Source organism: Elaeis guineensis, chromosome 7, assembly GCF_000442705.2.
Source record: "Elaeis guineensis isolate ETL-2024a chromosome 7, EG11, whole genome shotgun sequence".
NCBI lineage: Eukaryota > Viridiplantae > Streptophyta > Magnoliopsida > Arecales > Arecaceae > Elaeis > Elaeis guineensis.
Genome location: NC_025999.2, coordinates 1,390,246 through 1,411,755, shown reverse-complemented (window position 1 = coordinate 1,411,755; position 21,510 = coordinate 1,390,246). Strand labels below are relative to the sequence as shown.

The 21,510-nt window shown below is 36.3% G+C and overlaps 2 protein-coding genes across 2 annotated transcripts in view; both read left to right on the top strand.

The window, feature by feature from the left end:
* The first annotated feature begins 1,777 nt into the window (after positions 1 to 1,777).
* Positions 1,778 to 20,929, top strand: LOC105049282 (L-arabinokinase). Its single transcript, XM_010928883.4, is given in 30 exon segments — positions 1,778 to 2,260; positions 3,142 to 3,249; positions 3,335 to 3,403; positions 3,587 to 3,670; positions 3,826 to 3,902; positions 6,022 to 6,088; positions 6,482 to 6,539; positions 6,688 to 6,755; positions 6,833 to 6,895; positions 7,723 to 7,776; positions 7,881 to 7,983; positions 8,073 to 8,182; positions 8,281 to 8,400; positions 9,318 to 9,374; positions 10,328 to 10,500; positions 10,589 to 10,754; positions 11,550 to 11,633; positions 11,782 to 11,803; positions 11,806 to 11,906; positions 12,280 to 12,410; positions 12,490 to 12,571; positions 14,068 to 14,155; positions 17,101 to 17,144; positions 17,257 to 17,352; positions 17,442 to 17,518; positions 17,778 to 17,996; positions 18,199 to 18,364; positions 19,164 to 19,235; positions 19,630 to 19,833; positions 20,185 to 20,929. Coding segments are annotated over 30 exon segments (3,012 nt in total). The 5' UTR covers positions 1,778 to 2,152; the 3' UTR covers positions 20,326 to 20,929.
* The window catches only part of LOC140859088 (L-arabinokinase-like), a 43,792-nt gene continuing 39,882 nt past the window's right edge, over positions 17,601 to 21,510 (top strand). The window contains exon 1 of the mRNA XM_073260483.1: positions 17,601 to 17,827. The gene's annotated coding sequence lies outside the window, so the exon portion shown is untranslated. The remainder of the gene's footprint in view (positions 17,828 to 21,510) is intronic.

Genomic DNA, 21,510 nt, shown 5'->3' with positions numbered 1-21,510 from the left:
CCCTCCTGTCTCTCTCTCTCTCCTATCTCCCTCTCTCCACCCCACCCCCAGCCTTTTATTTCTTTTTCATTTTAATTTGAGTTTCAATCCCGGCAACTGTTGGGCAGAGACGAACCGGGTCCGACGGGCTAGGGGTGGGATGCATTTGTTTTATTTTGGATGGCAGAGCAAATGAGAATCGTTGAATTAGATATCGCGGATCGATGATGTGGACCATTTGGACAGTAGATGTGGGGTTGAGTGGTTGTGTTTCTTTTGTGAGAGAGAGAAAGAGAAGCGCGTTTGGCTGGTGCCAGCAGAGATTTTTTTTTCTTTCTTTCTTTTTTTCTGAGTTGTGGTGGAGGACTTAGAAAAGTAGATAATATCGATGGAGAAACGTGAGCTCCTCTCCATCGGCGATCGGAGAAGGAAGAGAAGGGAGGAAGGAGATGGGCCTAACGGATTCAGATTTTGGATCCCAACCCGATCTGAAATCCGGCATAGATCTATTTATTTAAACAAAAATTTTGCATTTAGGCCTTGATAAAGGCTATATTTAATTAAGCCCTTGTGACAATTGACTGTACCAGACCATGTTGAGTTAATTTAGTTTAGGGGTGTTTTGCAATTAAATCCTGACAAAGTATTTATTATATAAAGACCCTTTTCTACTGGATCTCCACATTTTTGGCTTTGAACCCAAGGGCAAAAAAAATATTAATTGAGATTGTCTCCATGATCAATTATACAATATGCATATAAATACAAATACATATTACTACTACCTACCTCCTACTATTACTTAACCATCCATTCTTAAATGCATACAAAATGGACACAAACTACTAATCTCAATATATATAGATCATCATTGCTCTTAGTCATTCTAGATGAAATTCTGAGCTACTGGGACTAAGAAGTTATTAATAATTCAACTATCAGAAAATTTATCTCTATCTTTTCTCTGGAGTAAGTCTTTAATGATGACTGAAAATTTAATAAAATAAAAAATTATATAATAATAAAATATATATTATTTTTATTGATAGACTAGAAGAAAAAGATATATGTGGGATGCAAATAGATGTCATGTTCTGTTAATGATAAGATTGTTCCGTCATGTTTACTTAATGATGAAGATTTGGAATAATTGATGCTGAAAATGTTCATTTAAGAAATAATTTTCTATCCGTAAAAGATAGAAATATTATGTTATTTTTATTATTATATTATTTAAATATTTTAAATTTATATTTTAATTTAAAATATTTAATATCATCTATTATTTTTTATATTATATTAAATTTTTAATTTATAAAAATATTATTTGAAAAAATAAATATATATCGTAATCGAACGGATTCCAAGCTAGTATGAGATAAAACTTCTGACAATATTAATATTATAATAAAAATAAATATGTAAAATTATTTTATCAATATTTATTATTTTTAAAAAATTAGATAGAGATTGTAAAATAAATATCTCTAATATAATATTATAATAATTAAATAAAAATTTAAAATTTTGTATCCATATCTATCTGAGATCATCGGAGAGATATTCTGGAATTGAAGTGCGATTAGGAGGTTGGTTACGTCTATTTTTAAACTCTAAGTATCTTTCTCGTACTTCGGATCATTTTCTTTCTGTATTTTTTTTTTTTTTTATCTCGTCCCTTAATCTTGATGGCGCCGTTCTCTTCCGGGAAAAGAGGAAAGAAGTTGAAAATGACGAGCAGAGTGAAAGAAGTTGAAAATGACGAGCAGAGGAATCATATGGTCTTCGCTTATTATATCACCGGTCATGGTTCGGATCATGCCACCCGTGTTGTTGATGTATTATGTCACCTCTCTATTTCTTCTCCGTCATCGATGTGGATGGATAGAGCTGGCGAGGCAACGCTTGCGGCAAACTTGGTCGTTCCAGTTTACGTTTTACCCGCAACGTTTTATGTCCCATTCTATCATTATCATTAATCCCGGAGATCTCGGCGTTGCCCTGCGCCTCCGTCGTTCTATTTATTTTTATAATTCTCTCTCCTTCCCTTCATGTCCTATACGTTTTATATACCATATTTTGCCTAAAACTGTTTAAGGTTTTCCGATAGGGTTTTAGGATCTTGCTTTCTTCCGAGCATTTTTTTGTAATATAAAATTTTTATGAGAGAGCAATGAGGATTCCTGATGGAGATGAAGGGGTCTCCGCTTCTCGGGAGCACCTCGTCTTTGCCTACTACGTCACCGGCCATGGGTTCGGCCACGCGACCCGCGTCGTCGAGGTGCACAGATCGCAGTATTCTTTCTTATCTTTTCTCTCGTCCTTTTCCATTTCCTTTTCTTTTTTTTTTTTTTCTTTCAAGAATTTAGTCTGTCGTTTTTATTTTTGTTGAGAAATTCCGTATTTTTCTTTATTTTTCTCCTTCTTTCCAAAATTCAGTCTATCGGTTTTCACAGAAGAATCTAGTCTCTCGGAAAAATTTGGAAAAAGATGGGATCTTGAACTTTCTCTCGGTTCTTCTTTTTTCTTAGATAGGAAAATATGGAAAAAGATTCGATCTTTAACTTGATTATTTCCCTCAAATTGGGAGTAATTAATGAACGTCTTACTTGCTTGTTGAGAGACGTAGCGGCCGAGTAATGGTACTGAAATTAAGGAGAGTTGTAGGAAACTGGGAGTCTTTGAAGTGAATTAATCCAAATATTTTTGAGTCAAGGTAAACCCTAAAAATAGAGAGTTTTTGGCCATTTTGGCCGAAATATGGGGATATTCGAATCGATTGGCCATGCTCGTGCTCTCCCGTTATAATTCTGTAGACAACGTCCCCGCCGGATCAGGATTCGGATATTCTTTATAATTTTTGAAGAGTTTTAGCCGATGTGGTCTGCTGGATATATCTTCTCTTTTTTCTTGGGAGGGAAAAAGGGTTCTTTGTAGATAAAAAGATGCATTTTTCACTTGATTTCTGGCAAATTTCGAATAGTTAATAGATTCATGTAATAACAGGGAAGTTATAAAGATATTTCTTTAATTCCTCTATGATTTTAACTCAAATATATATTAGGGCTATTGCAACAGAGACTCCAAGTTGAGTTATAAATTGTGATCTGCGGATTGCTTTGGAAGCTCTGTGGTGATTTGAGGCAAGTTCTTTTGTTGCAGGTTGTGCGGCATCTTGTTGCTGCGGGGCATGATGTTCATGTGGTCACAGGTGCTCCGGATTTTGTCTTCACCACCGAGATACAGTCTCCCAATCTCCACATTCGCAAGGTCAGTCTGGAAAATGAAATTGCCTGCCATAAGAAATATTCTGGTACAAATTATGAATACTGTGATTGAAATTGTGGTATCTCAGGTTTTGTTGGACTGTGGAGCTGTGCAAGCTGATGCTTTGACAGTGGACCGGCTGGCCTCCTTGGAAAAGGTGGGAAGACTAAATGCATTTCCATCCTCTTGCCTAAAACATGTTTCCCGAGCTTTCCTCAATTCATATAGTCAGCTTGCTCTGCCAATGAGTACTGTGTTCCATGACATAATAAATATTTGCATCAATACTTTCATATTTGTATATGGTTTTCCATATTTCTTTTTGTTCTTCCAAATACAGTATCATCAGACAGCTGTGGTGCCTCGAGCCTCAATTTTGGAAGCTGAAGTGGAGTGGCTGAACTCGATCAAGGCTGACTTAGTGGTACTTGCTATTTTCTTCTGCACGTGATTGTTGGAAAAAAACTCTCATCTTATTGAGCTATGAGCTTTGGATACATCAACTTATTCATATTTCTTGAGGGGGAGCATTCTTTGTCAGTTTAGTCATTATAACTGATATTGGTTTACTGGTGACAGGTCTCAGATGTCGTCCCTGTAGCATGCCGAGCAGCGGCTGATGCTGGGATTCGCTCAGTTTGTGTCACAAATTTCAGGTAACTCATTTTGTGTTTGCTGTCATACAATTATTATTACAAGGATCAACTTTTGCATTCATTATGTACTAAAATTTCTTGCCAAATTTTTAACAATGTGGTTCTACATACATCATTATTTACATGATATATATGGCGTTCACTTGACATAGATGGTCTAACTTAATAAAGATATTCATTTTTTCTCCTTATGTATGAAACATTCAAGCATGAATTATTATGATAGGATTCGAAAAGTTGGGAGATCGAAGGAGGGATAACAGTAAATGGTTGAATGGAAATGGATGTTAAGACTCATCCGAAGGAAGACCATAAGCTTGGAAGAGGATCACCCTCTAAGATAATAAGCTGCTAACCTATCCTATTTATCAAACCTGTTAAAGTTAGTGCTACCCAGATGGTCCAAAATATTTATTTTTTGACATCTGGGACACTTGGACTCTTGGGACACTTTATGACACTCCTTTACACTAAACTATGATGCCGTCATTGTCATATGTCAGTTTTGGGCTCCTGCATGAAAGTTCTTAATTCGAACATAAAAATTAGCATGAATTTCATTAAATTTTATGAAGTTAAGGAGCATAGATCTAGCTCATTATTCATTGTATGCACACTTCAACACGTATTTACACATACATTCATACATACATAATATAATATAGATGTTTCCCTTTGTCAAATTTTGTAGAAGTTTCCTTTGCTTCTGGACACTTGGACAGTTACACCCATTCACATGTCGAAGTGACATTGAATTTAGGGCTAACTTCTTTAAATGTGTTTGCTTGCTTAAAAAGTTTACTTTCTTTTCCTTGGTGGCTATGTTATGAATTGCCATAGTGCCTTTGCATCATTAAGGAAATGAAGATTTTCTGTTCCAATTTCAATGAAGTCACAAGCACTTTACCACCTGGCTGAGCAGGTTTAATGGACATAGCCTCTTTATTGCCATTTATCTTATAGAGTAGGATGTTAATTGCAAGCACATGTTCTTTTTTGGAATCCATCTTTTCTTCTGCAAACGTCTTGAATTTGTTTTCATGATTTTTTCCTTTTTAATATATTGTTAAAGGAAATCTAATTTAATGATTGAAAAAGATGTTGTTACAACATGAATTACAAGATTTCATTTGTCTTACAGCCTTTAAAAAAGCAAATCATCTCTTTGACAATCAAAGGACATTGTTTTACTTCCTATTACTATATGCGACTGATGAAGAAAGAGATAACAACTATGACTGGAAAGGTAACTTTAGTGCAGAGGCCAAACACACTCAGTTTTTTTTTTTTAGCTTTTAAGAGAGATGAAGAAAAGGCCTGTCAACCTCACACACACACACAGAGTGAGTGAGCAAAACACTTAATGCCTTTTGCCTGTTAAGTTTAATACAGAAAAGATCCAGGTCAGGCCCAAAGGAAAAGAAGAATATCTAAGTGTTTTTCCTGCCAAAAGAGATTTAGAGGAAATCCTGAAAGAGAAGAAGTTCTAAGTCTTGTGAAATCTCTTACGCTAGCAAAAAGAAACTTTACTTGACACCGATAAGATCTACTTTTATGACTATCAACCCTACTGTTTTCATAGACCAACATTATGTTATCCTTGTTGATTGCTACTATTTTTTCACCCTTTTCAGCATTGTCCATATTTTAAACAGTTCTTAATTATAATCACAATTTCACAAATTTTGTGAAAATCAGAAATGTAAGTTAAGGCTAAATACCTTGAAGGAAAATGAGTTTGTATGTATGAAGGTTTTTATTTTTAACAAAAATATCCATGATTCTGAAAGTGAACTTTCTGTTCTTGTTGAAATTAGATAGAGAGAAAACATGTGGGAAATTTAGGTATTTTAGTGATACGGGGACTAATATCAAAGTGCATTTTGAAGGGGGTTTTGAATATAAAAGTTTCAAAATGATTCTATTATTACACTTAACATCAAAAATCTTCAATCTGAAATAGAATCATGAATTCATGATACCTTCTCCTTGGGGCAAAAAATAACAAGGCAATTCTCCTTGAATACTTAGATATGTGTAGTTGATTTTGAAAGTAGCTTCTTGTGATAGTTAACATGCCTGGTATCTGGATTTTCTTACTATCTGTCAATTTTTGCAGTTGGGATTTTATATATGCAGAATATGTCATGGCAGCTGGGCATCATCATCGTTCTATTGTCTGGCAGGTGCTCGTTGTTCCTTTTCTTGTTTGATACTTTGTGGGCAATTCATATCTTTTTTGCTTTTTTTGTTTTGTTGGCAGTTAGGTATAAACTTGATTAATTTACTAAAAGCTTTTTTTTGCTTTCGGGGTCATATGGTAGTCTAAAATGCATGATAAAATGCAGTGTCCTTTATATCTCCATTTCAAATCATTTGTTATTCCTTCAGTTATGCACTTCCTTTCACAATGAAAAAGAAAACGATCTGTCCCTGTTATCTAATTAATGAAGTTTTATGTTCACATGCAAGGCCCTTTTCATGTTCTATTTTGTGATACTCATCTTGCCTTTCACGGTAAATTGTCATCATGCTAAATTATTTGTTTTTCTTTTTAAAAAAAACTATAATTTTTACAGATTGCGGAAGATTACTCTCACTGTGAATTCTTACTCCGGCTTCCTGGATATTGCCCTAGTATGTTATATGGCATGTGAAATTTATGATTTCCTTTAGTGTCTCCATGCCATTAATATATTGATATCTCCATGCCATTAATATATTGATATGAAAGATGCTCTTCTCTCTCTCTCTCTCTCTCCCCCCCCCCTCTCTCCCCTTGCAGTGCCTGCTTTCCAGGATGTCATTGATGTTCCTCTGGTTGTCAGAAGATTACACAAATCTCGACTGGAGGTGGGGATATCACTAATTGTAACTCTCTAGACCGTTATTTTCCTTTTGTTGTTCCTTTAATGCTCTTGTTGTATCAGGTGAGGAAGGAACTTGGAATTGGGAATGATGTGAAAGTAGTTATTTTCAATTTTGGAGGACAGGTAAGTGGTCAAACAATATGCTGCCTTCCAACAAATTTCAATTTAACATTGCATTAGCAGTTTTAGGGCTGACTTTCCAGACAGATGCAAATTCTGTCCAAATTGGAAGGTTTTGAGTAAATACAGGCTGATTCTGTGTCAAAGTACTCTGCTGTTGTTACTTGTCACCGATTAAATGCAGTATGTTTTTCTTGGATGTATCAGGCTCAGTTCTAGTTGCCTTAGATTCTGATTTTGTCTGCAATTTGGCTGTTAGTGTTGCATCTGATGTCATCTCTCTGACAGCTGGATAGATCGCATTGCTTCGGACCCATTAGGTGCATAATAATTTGCACTGAATTCCTACACATATTCTAGCAAGGTTTCCAATGCAGCGACCACTTTTGCTTTTATTTTGACAACAGTCTATCACAATCACCGATCCCCTGATAGGACCATACCTATGTGGGACGAGTAGCTGTTGGGTATATTAAACCCATAATTCATTCGGCAAAGTTCCTTTAAAAAGAGAAGCCTTAACTTCCAAAGTGTTGACTTCTTTGACATATCATTGGTCACTTGCATTCTTCCTTAACATCATATGTATGAAGTGAAAGTCAGAAAATCATCATTAATCAATGCCTGATATTGCCAAATTTTCATCTATACACATAATTTTAAGGCATAGTAGACTAATGTTTTCTGTGGTTGCTTTCCATAGACATTATCATCGTTAGTTTGATGGTGAATATCTGCTATTGTTTGTGAATTGGCTTCTTGATATTCATGTTCTGCTATTATGGCTCTTTAAATTTGATACAGTTTTGGTTCATATCCTTCTGTTTCAGCCCGCAGGATGGAAACTGAAGCAAGAGTGGTTACCAGATGGTTGGTTATGTCTGGTATGCTCATTGTTAGAGGCTAAGGGTTGTGATTTTCTTCTGCTAATATGTGGTTAATATTTTGAGATACTTGCATATCTGAATGTATAATTATCTTGATGAAGGTCTGTGGTGCATCTGACAACCAAGAGCTTCCACCAAACTTTGTAAAGCTTGCAAAAGATGTATATACGCCTGACTTAATTGCAGCATCTGACTGCATGCTTGGTAATGTATTTGCGTAGTCATAAAAGTGGGATCACTTTACAACATATTGTATACTTTGTTTTTTATGTTCTGTGTATCCATTGTTGCAGGAAAAATTGGGTATGGCACTTTCAGTGAAGCTTTGGCGTACAAGTTGCCATTTATCTTTGTGCGCAGAGATTATTTTAATGAAGAACCATTTTTAAGAAATATGCTTGAGGTTTTACATGTTTCTCTTCACTTTAGACCCGAAAAAATAATTTAGTTGAATAAAGCCCTAGGAAATGTACTTATGTAGCCATTTATTGTTTTAAGCAGTATTACCAGGGTGGCGTTGAGATGATTAGGAGAGATTTGCTTACTGGACACTGGACTCCATATCTTGAGCGTGCCCTTACTCTTAGGCCTTGCTATGAGGGAGGCATTAATGGTGGAGAGGTATTCTCTTTTATGTAGCTATGCATACTTAAGATTGTCATTAGCTTCTCCACATTAGTATCTTGCAATGAAACCTACATCTGAGAACAGGTTAATGTTATATAATCATTATTTTTTACCTGCATCTGATGGGTATGGTATCAGATGCATTTCCGAATTACCTGGATAAGAATACAGATACTGGTATTTGACACAGACAGACACAGATATCTGGATATGGATATAGATATCAGCACATCATAAAGATTGTTCTTTTTAAATTTTGATGATATATACAGGATTTAATTCTATAAGTCTGTATTGTTTGTTTCATGACTAACTAATTTTATGGGCCTTTTCAAGTTATCCCAGCATATATACTGTAGACAACTAATTATTATATGGCCACTGTAAATATTGTGTTTATCTTGTATATGACAAGTTCCTATATATATCCATGTCTATATTAAACAAATATGAATGTTGCGTACATCTGATTTTGCATCAGTGCTTATTTAGTGGAAATGTGAGAATATATGTAATCATCTGATTGATATCCATATTGCTATTTGCTTGAGACCCTGCCAATCTTCTTGGTCGAGTGGTTCTGGTTTCAGTTTACCAAACAAGCAAGTTGTTTAAGGAAAAGCTAAATATCTCCCAGTGGCAAAGGGAGGATATCAATGCAGTTTGAGCAAGAGCATGCACATACAAATTTATCACAAACTCATGCTATCCCATCCTATGATTTGGAAGGAAAAAAATCTGTCAATGTTTTTGGCAATTGCATTCATTACCTTTCTTTTTATCTATTCTGAAACTGTGTTAACTAAATGTATGCAGGCAGAGAGTAATAATAGTTTCATGCTTACTGACAATTCCTATTTTGTGACATCTAATTTATGTGGAAATTCATACATATGTTATTTTATGATCAGGAGGCAGCCTGCATACTACAGGATACGGCTACTGGGAAAAAATATGCTTCAGATAAGGTATCTAAGTGTAGATGATTCATTTATTGTTTAAATTTTAAAATGTTATCTTAGTATAACATGTTAGCTTAGTTTCAAATTAGTTACACCAAGCTTTTAAATACCGGTACCAAATCCTGTACCATTTTTACATCAGAACAATATGTTATTGGGACGTTACTGGTACCAATAGTATGTATTGAAACTAACATATTCCAAAAAAATTGAAGAACCATTGGTATCAACCAGTACGGCTGGTAAGGTACTTTCGATACACACCAGTACAAACACATATGCCTGGCACATACCGGTACAGTTGTTTTAGCATCCTGACACCCATATTGGTACCAATTTCACTTCAGAATGGTACAATACTGGTCGTATCATCCTTGGTTGGGGCTTTCTGAAGCCATTAGTTACCCTCTTCTAGCACTGTGCTTAGCCAACAATATAAGGTATCACACAAAAGTTGAATTAGTTATTATTCTAAAATAAAAAGGACTTGTGGCTTTTCTCATACTACTTGTCCTTCTTCTTTTCTTTCTTTCTTCCTTTTTTTTTAATTTAAACTTAGAATTTCGTGCTTTTTTGTCATATAGTGAATGTGGATTTACTTGCCTATCTTCTTCCTCTCTTGGATCTATGTATACGGTGCTCTCTCTCCCCCCTTCCCTCCTTGCTCCCTCTCTTTTTGTGCGTGCGTGCATGTGTGTCTGCACATGCACACCCAAGCACATGTTGTCTATCTATCTATTATATGCTCGACTAACATCTTTGAACTTTTCTAATGTGATGAAGGTTGCTTTGGAAACATTGTTGTCATTTTGGGTTGTTTCTATAGTTAATTGATGTGTCTCCGTTTCTGTGTATGCTCCTCTGCTAGCTGAATACATTGAATTTACTTATTTATTGAGGTTGTTGTCATGCCTTATGATTTACTCATGAGACATACTTCTGTGCTTTTGTGAATCTAGTTGAGTGGAGCAAGGCGACTGCGTGATGCCATAGTGCTTGGATATCAACTACAAAGAGCTCCTGGCAGAGATATAGGTGTTCCTGATTGGTATTCTCTTGCTGAAAATAAAGTCCGTCTTCGCCCTGAATTGCCAGATACTGAGATGAATGGGAATGCCTCTCTTGTGGAATCGTGTGTTCTTTAACTTCTTTTCATTTTGTTATTCTGTAAGTGTTGTCTCTGTGAATTGTTGCTGATTTGTGCTTGTATATATTGCAAGATGCATTGAGAACTTTGAGATACTCCATGGTGAACTGCATGGTTTGTCCGATACGGTGGCTTTCCTAGAGAGCCTATCAGAACTTTATGGTGGATCTGATGTGAAGGACCCTGGGAAGCGCCAATCAAGGGAATGGAGTGCTGCTGCAGCACTCTTTAATTGGGAGGTCTTCGCCTAGCTTACTCTTTTCTCCTGTTCCTTTTATCTTTCCCACATTCTGCATATAATGCTGGGAATAAATACAATCTGCAAGGTTTATTATAGTTTTGCTTAAAAAAATTACTTCTTGTATGTCTTCTCTCTGTTATACAAATGCAGCTAAACTGCAACTTGAAATATGACAATTGGAACAAATTTGCCTTCCTGTCAACCTGAATCACATTAAGACATGCATGTTGAACAATGAACTCATGCTGGTGGATGTATCTTTATTGAATTTGCTCGTCGCCATCCTTCTATGAGACAAATCTACACTTTAGTCATTTTCTATGAATCCTTGCTTTTCAGTTTTCAAATCCTTCTGCTGACGTTTATCAACGTTAACTTAGGTTTTTGTCTCTTTCATGATTCTTCGACCAAATCTGAGTCCCTCTTCTTTTTGGGGTCTACATATACCATATATCCAACTGATCATTCTCATGATTGCCTTTTTCAACATCTTAAAGGCATCCAAGCTGAAAGGGTACGCAAGAAGTCAGATTGATAACCAGTCACAGAAAAAGATGCCTGATTTTTATTTTAACCTATCAGATTTCACAATCCAGAAACATATGTTATAAATGCATGCAAAGCTTCTAAATAATTTATTTTATTATATAGTCATGCATATTTGTATAAATATTAGCCTATTAAAAAAAATAACCTGAGAGCATAGAATATGAACAAAGCTGATGGTATAAGATGACCCAGTAGATAGTTGTAATTTAGCTGCATGCTTCAGGGCCTTCTTTTTCTCATGCAGGAAGAAATTTATGTAGCAAGAGCACCTGGAAGATTGGATGTCATGGGAGGAATTGCAGATTATTCAGGAAGCCTAGTTTTGCAGGTTAGCTTCCTTTCCTGGCAAGTGCACATGTTAACCAATAACCTTCCATGGTCTATTCCAGCTGTTTTAAGCAGATAAATGCCTCTTTTAAGTCTGAATGAAAAAGTTTCTTCATTGGCTTGTTTAACACCATCCACTTCCCTTATAGATGCCTATTAGAGAGGCCTGCCATGTGCTGTTCAGAAGAACCATCCGAGCAGGCAAAAACTCTGGAAACATGCTCAAGCACGTCAGCAGGCAAAAGGACAAGGACCTATTCCTGTGCTACAAATTGTATGTCATATAACATACTCATTTTTTAAGTCAGAAAATTTTCTTTATAACAATACTGTTTACCACATTGAAGTCTGGGTAAAAAGTTACAACAAACCTCTTTACCTTATAGAAATCTGGATTAAGCATCTAGTGTGAACTTCATAACATGCCTTATGATGCCCTTCATCATTCTTTCAATGCAGTTTCTTTTAACTATTTGACATCCTTTTGATTGTTTACCTACTTGTTCCTGTTAACATTATTCTTCTAAGATACTATTCTGTCTTTATGTTTGTTAGTTTAAGAACTTAATTGTTACTAATGCCTATGTATTGTTTTTTAAATCTGAGTTTCATGAAGGATTGCTAGTGCTGACTCCTAGCCTATATAGGTGTCATTTGGTTCTGAGTTAAGTAACCGTGCACCAACCTTTGATATGGATCTATCAGACTTAATGGATGGCGAGCATCCAATTTCCTATCAAAAAGCCCATGAGTACTTTGCGCGAGATCCATCTCAGAAGTAGGTGTCTTATCTCCTTATATGATGATTTAATTCATTGTAATGCCATTTATTGTTTCATTAATGAGTTCTGTCTCAGATGGGCAGCTTATATTGCTGGAACAATTCTTGTCTTGATGACTGAGCTTGGTGTGCGCTTTGCAGACAGTATATGCATACTGGTATGACATCATGCCTAATGCAACTCGCTGTGTATCCTAACCTAAAATTATTATTTTCAAGATATGCAACAGTTTACATTTTTTTCCAACAGTTCATAGCAAAAGGTTTAAGGTGGTTCAACAACTTGGTGAAGAGATACCATATCACATGTTTATGATCTTCTAGATATGTGTAATTTCCCAGTTGGCATGTGTAGTGAGAAAGAAATTGAAGCATCCAATGGAGTTCTAGGAACTTTGTTCTCATTTAATATGAATTTCTCCATTATCTCTCAAAAAAATAATTTTCCCATGAAATTCAAACATGGGGCCGACCTTGGGACCAAAAACCAAAGTTAGGATATTTCATTACCGCTCTCCGTGTCACAAACATGTGAGAAGCATGAATTAACCTGTTCAGCTGTCATGGAGATTGGAGAAACCTTAAACCAGGCTAAATGTCTGGAGGCTGTTTTCTTGTTTTGTGTTTTTAAAATAGGAAAAAGAAGTAATGATGGCCTCGAACGCATGAGGTGGACGTTTTTATATTAATTCCAAACTTTAAAAAATAAGTGACAAAAATTGTATATTCAAAGAATATGTTTTCTGTTTACTGTTTGCAAAGCTACCATCTCCTACCATACCACGATAACTGCTGCCTCCACCACACCACTGTCAAAGGTGCTTTCCAGTTTTCTTGTTTGTAAACATACGAAATGATGATTGCCAAACTTATTTCCTGTTTTCTGAAATTTGGAAACAGGATGACAGTAAATGGATTATTCCCTTTTTTTTGAAAAAGACAACTGGCAATTGGCAACAAAACCAAACAGGCACTAAGTTGGCTATCTATATCCCTGATCAAAGGGGAGAGACTGTGATCTTTGATTTTAGTGGTTAACAATATTATCTATCCTCAAATGTATCAGGCATGGCTTGTTGATTGTTGTTGATATTATGTTGGGCTAAATTAAGATATGAATAAATCAGTAAAAGATGCTATAAAAAAATAATTCTAACAAAAGGTGTCATCTTTGATATTTAAACACCCATCTCTGATGTTAGCAAAAAGACACGTCCATTACTGTTATGTCAAAATTTGGATTCTAGCACACAGGTTTAGTGTGTTTTATCTTTTTCAACAACTCTCTATTTCTTCAGGAACTGCAGTACAAATATTGCTTTATGCATAGCTAATAGTATATATATTATCTTCAGATCTTTATGTGGTGCCTTATAACCAAATTAGTCCATCTGGAGTAGCTTTGAGATCATTCGTAACCATTTTTTTAGCTGAAAATAGATTAAGAGGTGGATTATCATTCCTTTGGGTAGCTTCTGCATGCGAAAAAAATAATAATTGCATTTATCCGGCTTATAATTGTCTTGTAAAATTTGTCCAAGCTCTTTCTTTATGGACTTAAAAGCCAAGATGCTTTTCTCAGCTTATCAAAGATATAGTTGCACTAACACACAATCTGACACTGCATTTCTTATGATATTTCTGCATGATTCAGGTCTCTTCTGCTGTTCCAGAAGGCAAAGGTGTTTCTTCTTCGGCAGCAGTGGAAGTAGCCACCATGTCTGCAATTGCGGCTGCTCATGGTTAGTTTTTATGTATAGACCATTCCTCTGGAAATAACTATTTTGGAAAGAAACTATACTTATTTACTTGAAACTGAATGATATCGATGTCTTATGTTCCTCAGTTGTAGGCTCCCACTGGTAAACAATTTCATGTAGCTGGTTAAGAAATTGTACCACATCCGGTCAAACCAATCTGCAATCTCATAGTTGCTCATATATGATAGTGTATTGGTCCTGATTAAATCAATAAATCATAATATGTAGAATGCATTGTTAGTTTTTTAGGTACATATTCAAGATCATGAATCCTTGGAGATTGTTTCAGGATCGGCACTATGCTGGAAGTCTTTTATTGCATTCAAACATTTAATGTTAGTTCCATTTTTTGCATTGCATCTTTGTTGAGAAAACTTTGCCTTTTCTGATAGATACATAAGATGCCAATGTAATGTAGCCCCTAATATGCGTGACATTGGTAAGATGTGGTGTTAAACATGTAACAAAGCTAAGGGGCAGATGAGTGAAGTCCAACTGATTTAATCATCAGGCCAGCTTTTTGTATTCATGAATGAGAAGGAACAGATTGGACAAAGTTTTGGACTCAAAAAGAAGGATGGATCTTTTGTTTTTTGTTCCAGTTTAAAGTGTTCTCACACTTTAAAACAACGTTTTAAAATTATTGAGCCGTCCTCCCATTCAAGCTGTGCGTGGATGCTAGAATGTTTAAACCATGGTTATTCATTTAAATAGTTAAACTAGGTTCGGATCCTATATTTGGATCCGGGTCGGATCGGATTGAATCGGGTCATATATCTTCAGATCCAAATTAACCCAAAAATCTCCACGGATCGGGTCGGGTCGGGTTGGGTCCAAATTCAGAAAATCCAGATCCGACCCGGAAAAGAGAACGGGTCCAATTTTTTAATCCGATCCGATTCCATGGGTCTTTTGAATGGGTTTGGGGGTCAGATCTAATTGGATCGGATCACGGATCAACCCAACCCATTTGCTGGCCTAGGCAAAAGGGGGGAGAGAGAGGGAGAGGAAGTTTGAGCCGTCGTTCTCTGATTCCAACAATGAGGACAGGAAGAGAGAGAGGGAGAGGGTGGGGGGAGACTCACCAAGGATGGGTTTAGGGACAGAGGGCTCCATCCTTGGAAGGCTTCAAAAACTGCGCATCAAGCGAGGGAGAACAGGAGGAGGGCCCCAAAACTGCACATCAAGCAAGGGAGAACTACAGGCTAAAAAAAAAATGCAGCTCTTATATAATATTGAACTGACTAGCTAACCGTGCCAGTAACCAACCAGTCCTGTTAGGCATGGTTTGGCTAATCTTTTTTGTGTTAGTGCTCATTGTCTGTTAATAAGGACCTTTCTAAATATTCCAATCCATTACAGGTTATGTAATTAAGTTTGCTTTCTATTTCCTCTTTCAACTTAAGAAAAAGAAAGAAAACCAGTGAAAACTAATGTTATATAGACTGCACTAAAATAAATAAAGAAATGATCCTAGTATGATTGTAAATCCCAAATAAATATTAATTAGTTTCTACCAGTTTCAGCTGAAACTGACCGAAACCACAAAACTGGACGGTAACTAACCAGTTTTGGCTGAAACAGGCTGAAACCACTGAAACTGACTAAAATCCAAAGTTAGGGCTCAGTTTTGGTCGGGTCTCGGCATCAGTTCGTAAACAGCATTTCTAGTGTAGGTCAACCTCAGGTTGTCCAAACATAGGTCCTCCCACTGCTCATAAACTCATTCTCTTCTTCCTCAATGTCATAATCTCTTTTTTTTCTCCTCCCTTCCCTGGCTTTGACATCAAAGACCAAGAAATCTGTCTCTGCTTGTGATCTATGCCTCCTTCAAGGACCAAACTTCAAAACTAGAAACCTATATCTTTGCCATTGGTTCATGTTGGAATTGGGCATTTCTTCCAGATCCTTCCCCATGTCCTTAGATCTGCATTGATCAACGATTTTTCACCAGAACCACTAAATTATGCTGGCATCAAGAATTTTTTTTGCCAGATCCCGGGCTTCTTCTGGCTGGAATTGCTGCTCTTGCTGCTGCTAGAAATAGAGGAAAGGCGGAGGCAGGAGATGGCAATGAGATGGTCTCCAAACAGAGGTAGGAAAAGTTTGAGAGAGGAAAGAAGAAAGAGGGCCTGGCCATCAGGTTTTGGGTTCTGCTCCCTTTTGTTTATCTTCTCTTTTTTAATCATGCTGTCTGTCCCAGTGGGCTGGTACAGTTGGAACAGTTTTTAAATATCCAGGTTCAGCCCCAATCAGACCCATATTTATTAATGGGTGGTCGAATTGGATAATCTGTCTGACACAGACAAGTTCTTCAACCCTGCTTTGAAGCTTTAATGTTTGTCAAATTCTCATATAAGTAGGTTTGCAGGTTTCATACATTATTAATATTTAAAGTTATCTAGCCTTTTACCATTTGTCAATATGTAAAGATTTGCTTATTTTCAATGTGGATTTGTGTGTCATTCTGTGTACAGAAATATCTTGGCCAACAATCATACCCGACAAGACATATCCTAGCTATTTGAGTTTGGCTTCATGAGCTAATTGTTCATTTTGTTAAAAGCTACCTATTTTAGCAATTCCTGTGTCTCATCTTTATCCACACAAATATAATCCTTATCCGAGGCATCCTCTGATTTTTGTTGCACATATACACAATACTATGTGGTTTTCTATGCCCTAATCTCAACTTATGGAATATATTTGCTTCCTCTAAGGTACTGCAGTACCTACATGACATATTTGCAATTAAATCAATTAGTTTCATCAACTAATGCTACAAGATGAATAATTATATGTTCTCCAGAAATTGTGCTTTTGATATTGAATATTAGAGTTTCAAACTGCATGTTGTATATTATGATCTCTGTATTCTTGAGTGTACTCATTGATGGGATCAACAATGTTGATTTTTATGTCTTCAGGGTTGAATATTGATCCAAGGGATCTCGCATTGCTTTGTCAAAAGGTATTTTTTTTTTTTTTTATGAACAATTTTGTTGATCAGGGGTTTTGCATTGTCTGGTGGTGATGCAGATGAATTATAGTTTCTCAGACTGTTCTAAGCTAATTTTGGGCAGGCCGAGAACTATATTGTTGGAGCTCCATGTGGAGTGATGGACCAAATGACATCAGCTTGCGGGGAAGCTAACAAGCTGCTTGCCATGGTTTGCCAGGTTTGGGCTATTCCTTTTGCAGAAACCTTGCTCTAGTTTGTTATGCATAGGCATCTTGAATCTGGTTGCCACGGTATTCTTTCATGCAGCCTGCAGAGGTAAAAGAGCTGGTTACGATTCCAACTCATATACGATTTTGGGGTTTTGATTCTGGAATACGGCACTGGTAGACATCTTCCCCTAATCTTTAGTCAAATGCCAAGCTCCCAACGATTCAATTAGAATAGTGTAAATATTACAAATGCTATCTCTTCTTTGCAATTTAAGCATATTTTTGATGCACTGGCTAATATATTGGTCCCTTTACAATAGAAGATAGAACTTTTGTTTTTAGTCCCTAGAAAAAGTCTTGTACGAAGTTTGGGGCTGATGAATGGACTTTACTATTTTTTTTCCCCCGTTCTGACCAACCATTCTGTTTGCAGTGTTGGTGGCACTGATTATGGGTCTGTAAGAATAGGCACCTTCATGGGGCGTCAGATGATAAAAGCTGCTGCCTCTAACCTATTGTCCCAGTCTTTAGCTAGTGTAAGTACCCCTCAACAAGGGGATGGAGTGAACTCGGATGAATTTGAAGAGCATGGCATGGAGCTACTTAAAGCTGAATCTTCACTGAATTACTTATGTAACCTTTCACCACACAGGTAAGTTATTTTTAATATTAGATGCCTTTTGCTATTCAATCTTAGCCTTTTTAACCAACCTATTAATAATGAAGACTTTCTTTTGTTAAGTGCCGCATTGCTGTAACATTAAAACAGTGACATATTGATTTCATTCTGGAACAAAGGTATTTGAGTATCATTTTGAAACTACACTGTGTGCTTGTTTTACTGTTTTTTTCAGATATGAAGCTGTATATGCAAAGAACCTTCCTGAGTGCATAGCGGGAGAGGGATTTATAGATAAATACACTGATCACAATGATACCGTAACAGTTATTGATCCCAAGTGCGCCTATGCAGTCAAGGCACCTACCAAACATCCTATATATGAAAATTTCCGTGTTATGGTTAGTTCTTATCGTTATGTGTTGCTGTTCTTTTCAAAATTGCATAGATCCTGCCCATGCATTTGCAAATCTGTTTGCTAGTCCTTGTGTTGTTCAATGATATATTGGTCAGTCTTGCATCCATTGCTATTTATTTGTTAAAGCAACGCAAATGTTTGACTTTTGATATGTCGAATACCCACTAGCACTTGCACTGTGTGTTGTAGTGTTAGAAATTTTGAAGAAATGGGCACTGACTTCGGTCATTGTTAGGTGATAATCTGTTTGTGAATATAGATATGTCCATGTGGAATATATACTTTGTTGCTTTGGTTCTATAAAGCATACAGTTCTCACCCAATTTTGCATCAAGAAATAAGGATTTCTAGCACTAATATACAGACTATGCAGACATTCTTGCAATCATGATTGTTTTATTAGGATGGCAATTTGGAAGTCTTTAAATTGCAACAGCAGACAATCTATGCCATGCTACAAGTCATAAGTTTCACTCCACAGAAAATTGGAACTAATCTGAGTAGACCAAATAGTAATTAGAAGAAGATTATGTTGTTCTCACTGGCCTTACCGTGGCGCTGCTCTCACACTTGGGAGGCTGTCCATAATCCCATTGATGAAGATTTCCATTTTGTTTTCTTTGAATTGTATATTGTCCATCCATTATGTTATGCTGGTAATTCTGTACATGCTTTTTTTTTTTGTTTCCGTTTGATCTCCAGTCAGTTTTATTATGTCATTCCATCATGGGAACTGATTAGAATTTGAAACTTACCACTCCCTGGTATTATGATGCGTATAGGCCTTCAAAGCATTATTAACCGCAGCCAAAACCGATGAACAGCTTTCTGCCCTTGGGGAACTTATGTATCAGGTAAATGTACTAATGCAGTTTCAGTCTCTCAATCATTAAGTTCCTTTTTTCTGAAAATAGCGGTACATTGTTCAAATCCTTCACTTTGTTATTAAAACGGTGTTAAGATGTTCCATTTCAATTTAAATAAACTATCATCTTTGTGTAAATTGTAACTGCCCCTTGTTATTTTGTCCACAGAATTTCTCTCAGGATCTACTTTCTCCACTAACAAAGTTCTTTCTTCTGTCAAATGCATAAACCCGATAGGCTACCTAATTACGATTTTCAAATTCAAATTTATAGTAAAGTCTATGCACAGTGATCTAATTGAAATACTGATTTGAAAAGCAATGCTTGCATATTTCTTTTTCATATAGAGTAAATTTTTCATCCGATATTTGCTTTGCTGCAGTGCCATTACAGCTACAATGACTGTGGAATTGGCTCGGATGGGACAGATAGACTTGTTAACTTGGTGCAAGAAATGCAGCACAGGAGATCATCTAATGGTCAAAACTCTAGTTTATTTGGTGCAAAAATCACTGGTGGAGGCTCTGGTGGCTCAGTTTGTGTAATCGGAAAGAACTGCATTAGGAGCAGCGAGGAAATTCTTGAGGTATTTTTTTTCTATATTGGATTGCTCATCAATTTAAAAATTACTAAAAATAAAGATAAGCTTGATACTATTTTGAAAGATAACAACGGGGAGACAATAATATTAGTAGCCATCACTCCGGGTATGGAAAAAGGAGGCATCATGTGCCTGGTGGTCCTATCTTCCAGGCAGACACATTTCTTTCTGAAGACGAATTACTTATTGTGGTAGTATCACCCTACACAATCATAAGTTCTATTCAAGTTTCGTCATTGTTATGCGGTTGCCCTTCTTTTTAGTGTTTATATGAACTTGGTTTATAATTCATGCATGGCAACCTTGCATCCTTAAGTTGGGTTAAAATTTTATCAGATTCAGCGAAGGTACAAAGCTGCCACTGGCTATCTGCCCCTCATTTTTGAGGGCTCGTCACCTGGTGCCGGAAAGTTCGGCTACCTAAGACTGCGACGTCGGGTATCCTCAGCAGATGGGAACATGAAACAAGAGGCCTGAAGCCCCAGTATGTGTATGAAGGTTCTCCCACTCAGAAATAAGATCTATGATCTGACATTTTTTTTTTTTTTAAACCTAAAAGAATCTCTTTCCGTTGGGCTATATAGTGCATTGCCCACACGCGAACATACAATCTATCCTTTTTCTTTTTTTTTTTTTTTTTTTTTAATGACCAGTAAAAGCATTTTGGAGTTCAGACAGAGAAATTGTTCGTAAACTTCCAAAATCTATTATCGGTGGTTGGTGTGCCGGGTTTGGTTATGACATGTTCGAAGTTCAAATACATGCAGATAACCCCCGATGTCAGCTTTCGACCAGTGCCGGCAAGCCAAATGCTGGGACTAGTCCGAATATAGCAAGTCGGTGGTCGTCAAGAAAGAAAGTATTCCAGCCTGGTCTAGCTCCAGAATGGCCCCTTCATTTCAGGCGCTCCAAGTAGGGGTGGTGCTAAACAATGGAGCAGCTCAAGCTCAGTTGTGGCTCCATCAAAAAGCTATCGATTTAAAACGAAACAAACCAAGTTTGATCTAGCAAAATAGGATCCAAGTTGGTTTCAAGCCAGGCTAACGGTTGATCCGACGAATAAAGATGGAATTTACTTTTCCGTGAGATGAGTGTATATCTATTCTGCTCAGCTTCAAAATCAATAATAGAGCATTCAAATTGAAGGTCTATACCATTGATCTATACTGATGAAAATATTTGGAAATCAAAAATCAGATATGTTGGTGATTGCTAAACTATGCATCACGTTTTTTTTTTTTTTTTTAATAATAATTTTTGGTAAACAAACTATACATCATGTTGACCAAAAAAATGAGACTGTTAAAAAGATATTATGTTTTGCGACGATCCAAGTATTAGAATCAATTGATTTTTAATTTGCATGTATTTTAACATATAGATCATGATTACTAAGATGAATTCTCAATTAAAATGGTCTGTCATATATTTTAATACGGAAGTATAATAGAAACTATTCATTTTTGCATCTATTTGATGCATGATTTAGAGATCACAAAAATTCATGATTTTCAAGTTTTAGACATTTATAGTGGTATAAATCATGATGAAGGTGTGGATCTATGAATTTTTTGAAACAATTAAATATGGATTCAGATCTAAAATCCACACCATGAGCGAGCATGAAACAATCATAAGCTCCAATTAAGCTCAAAATACTGG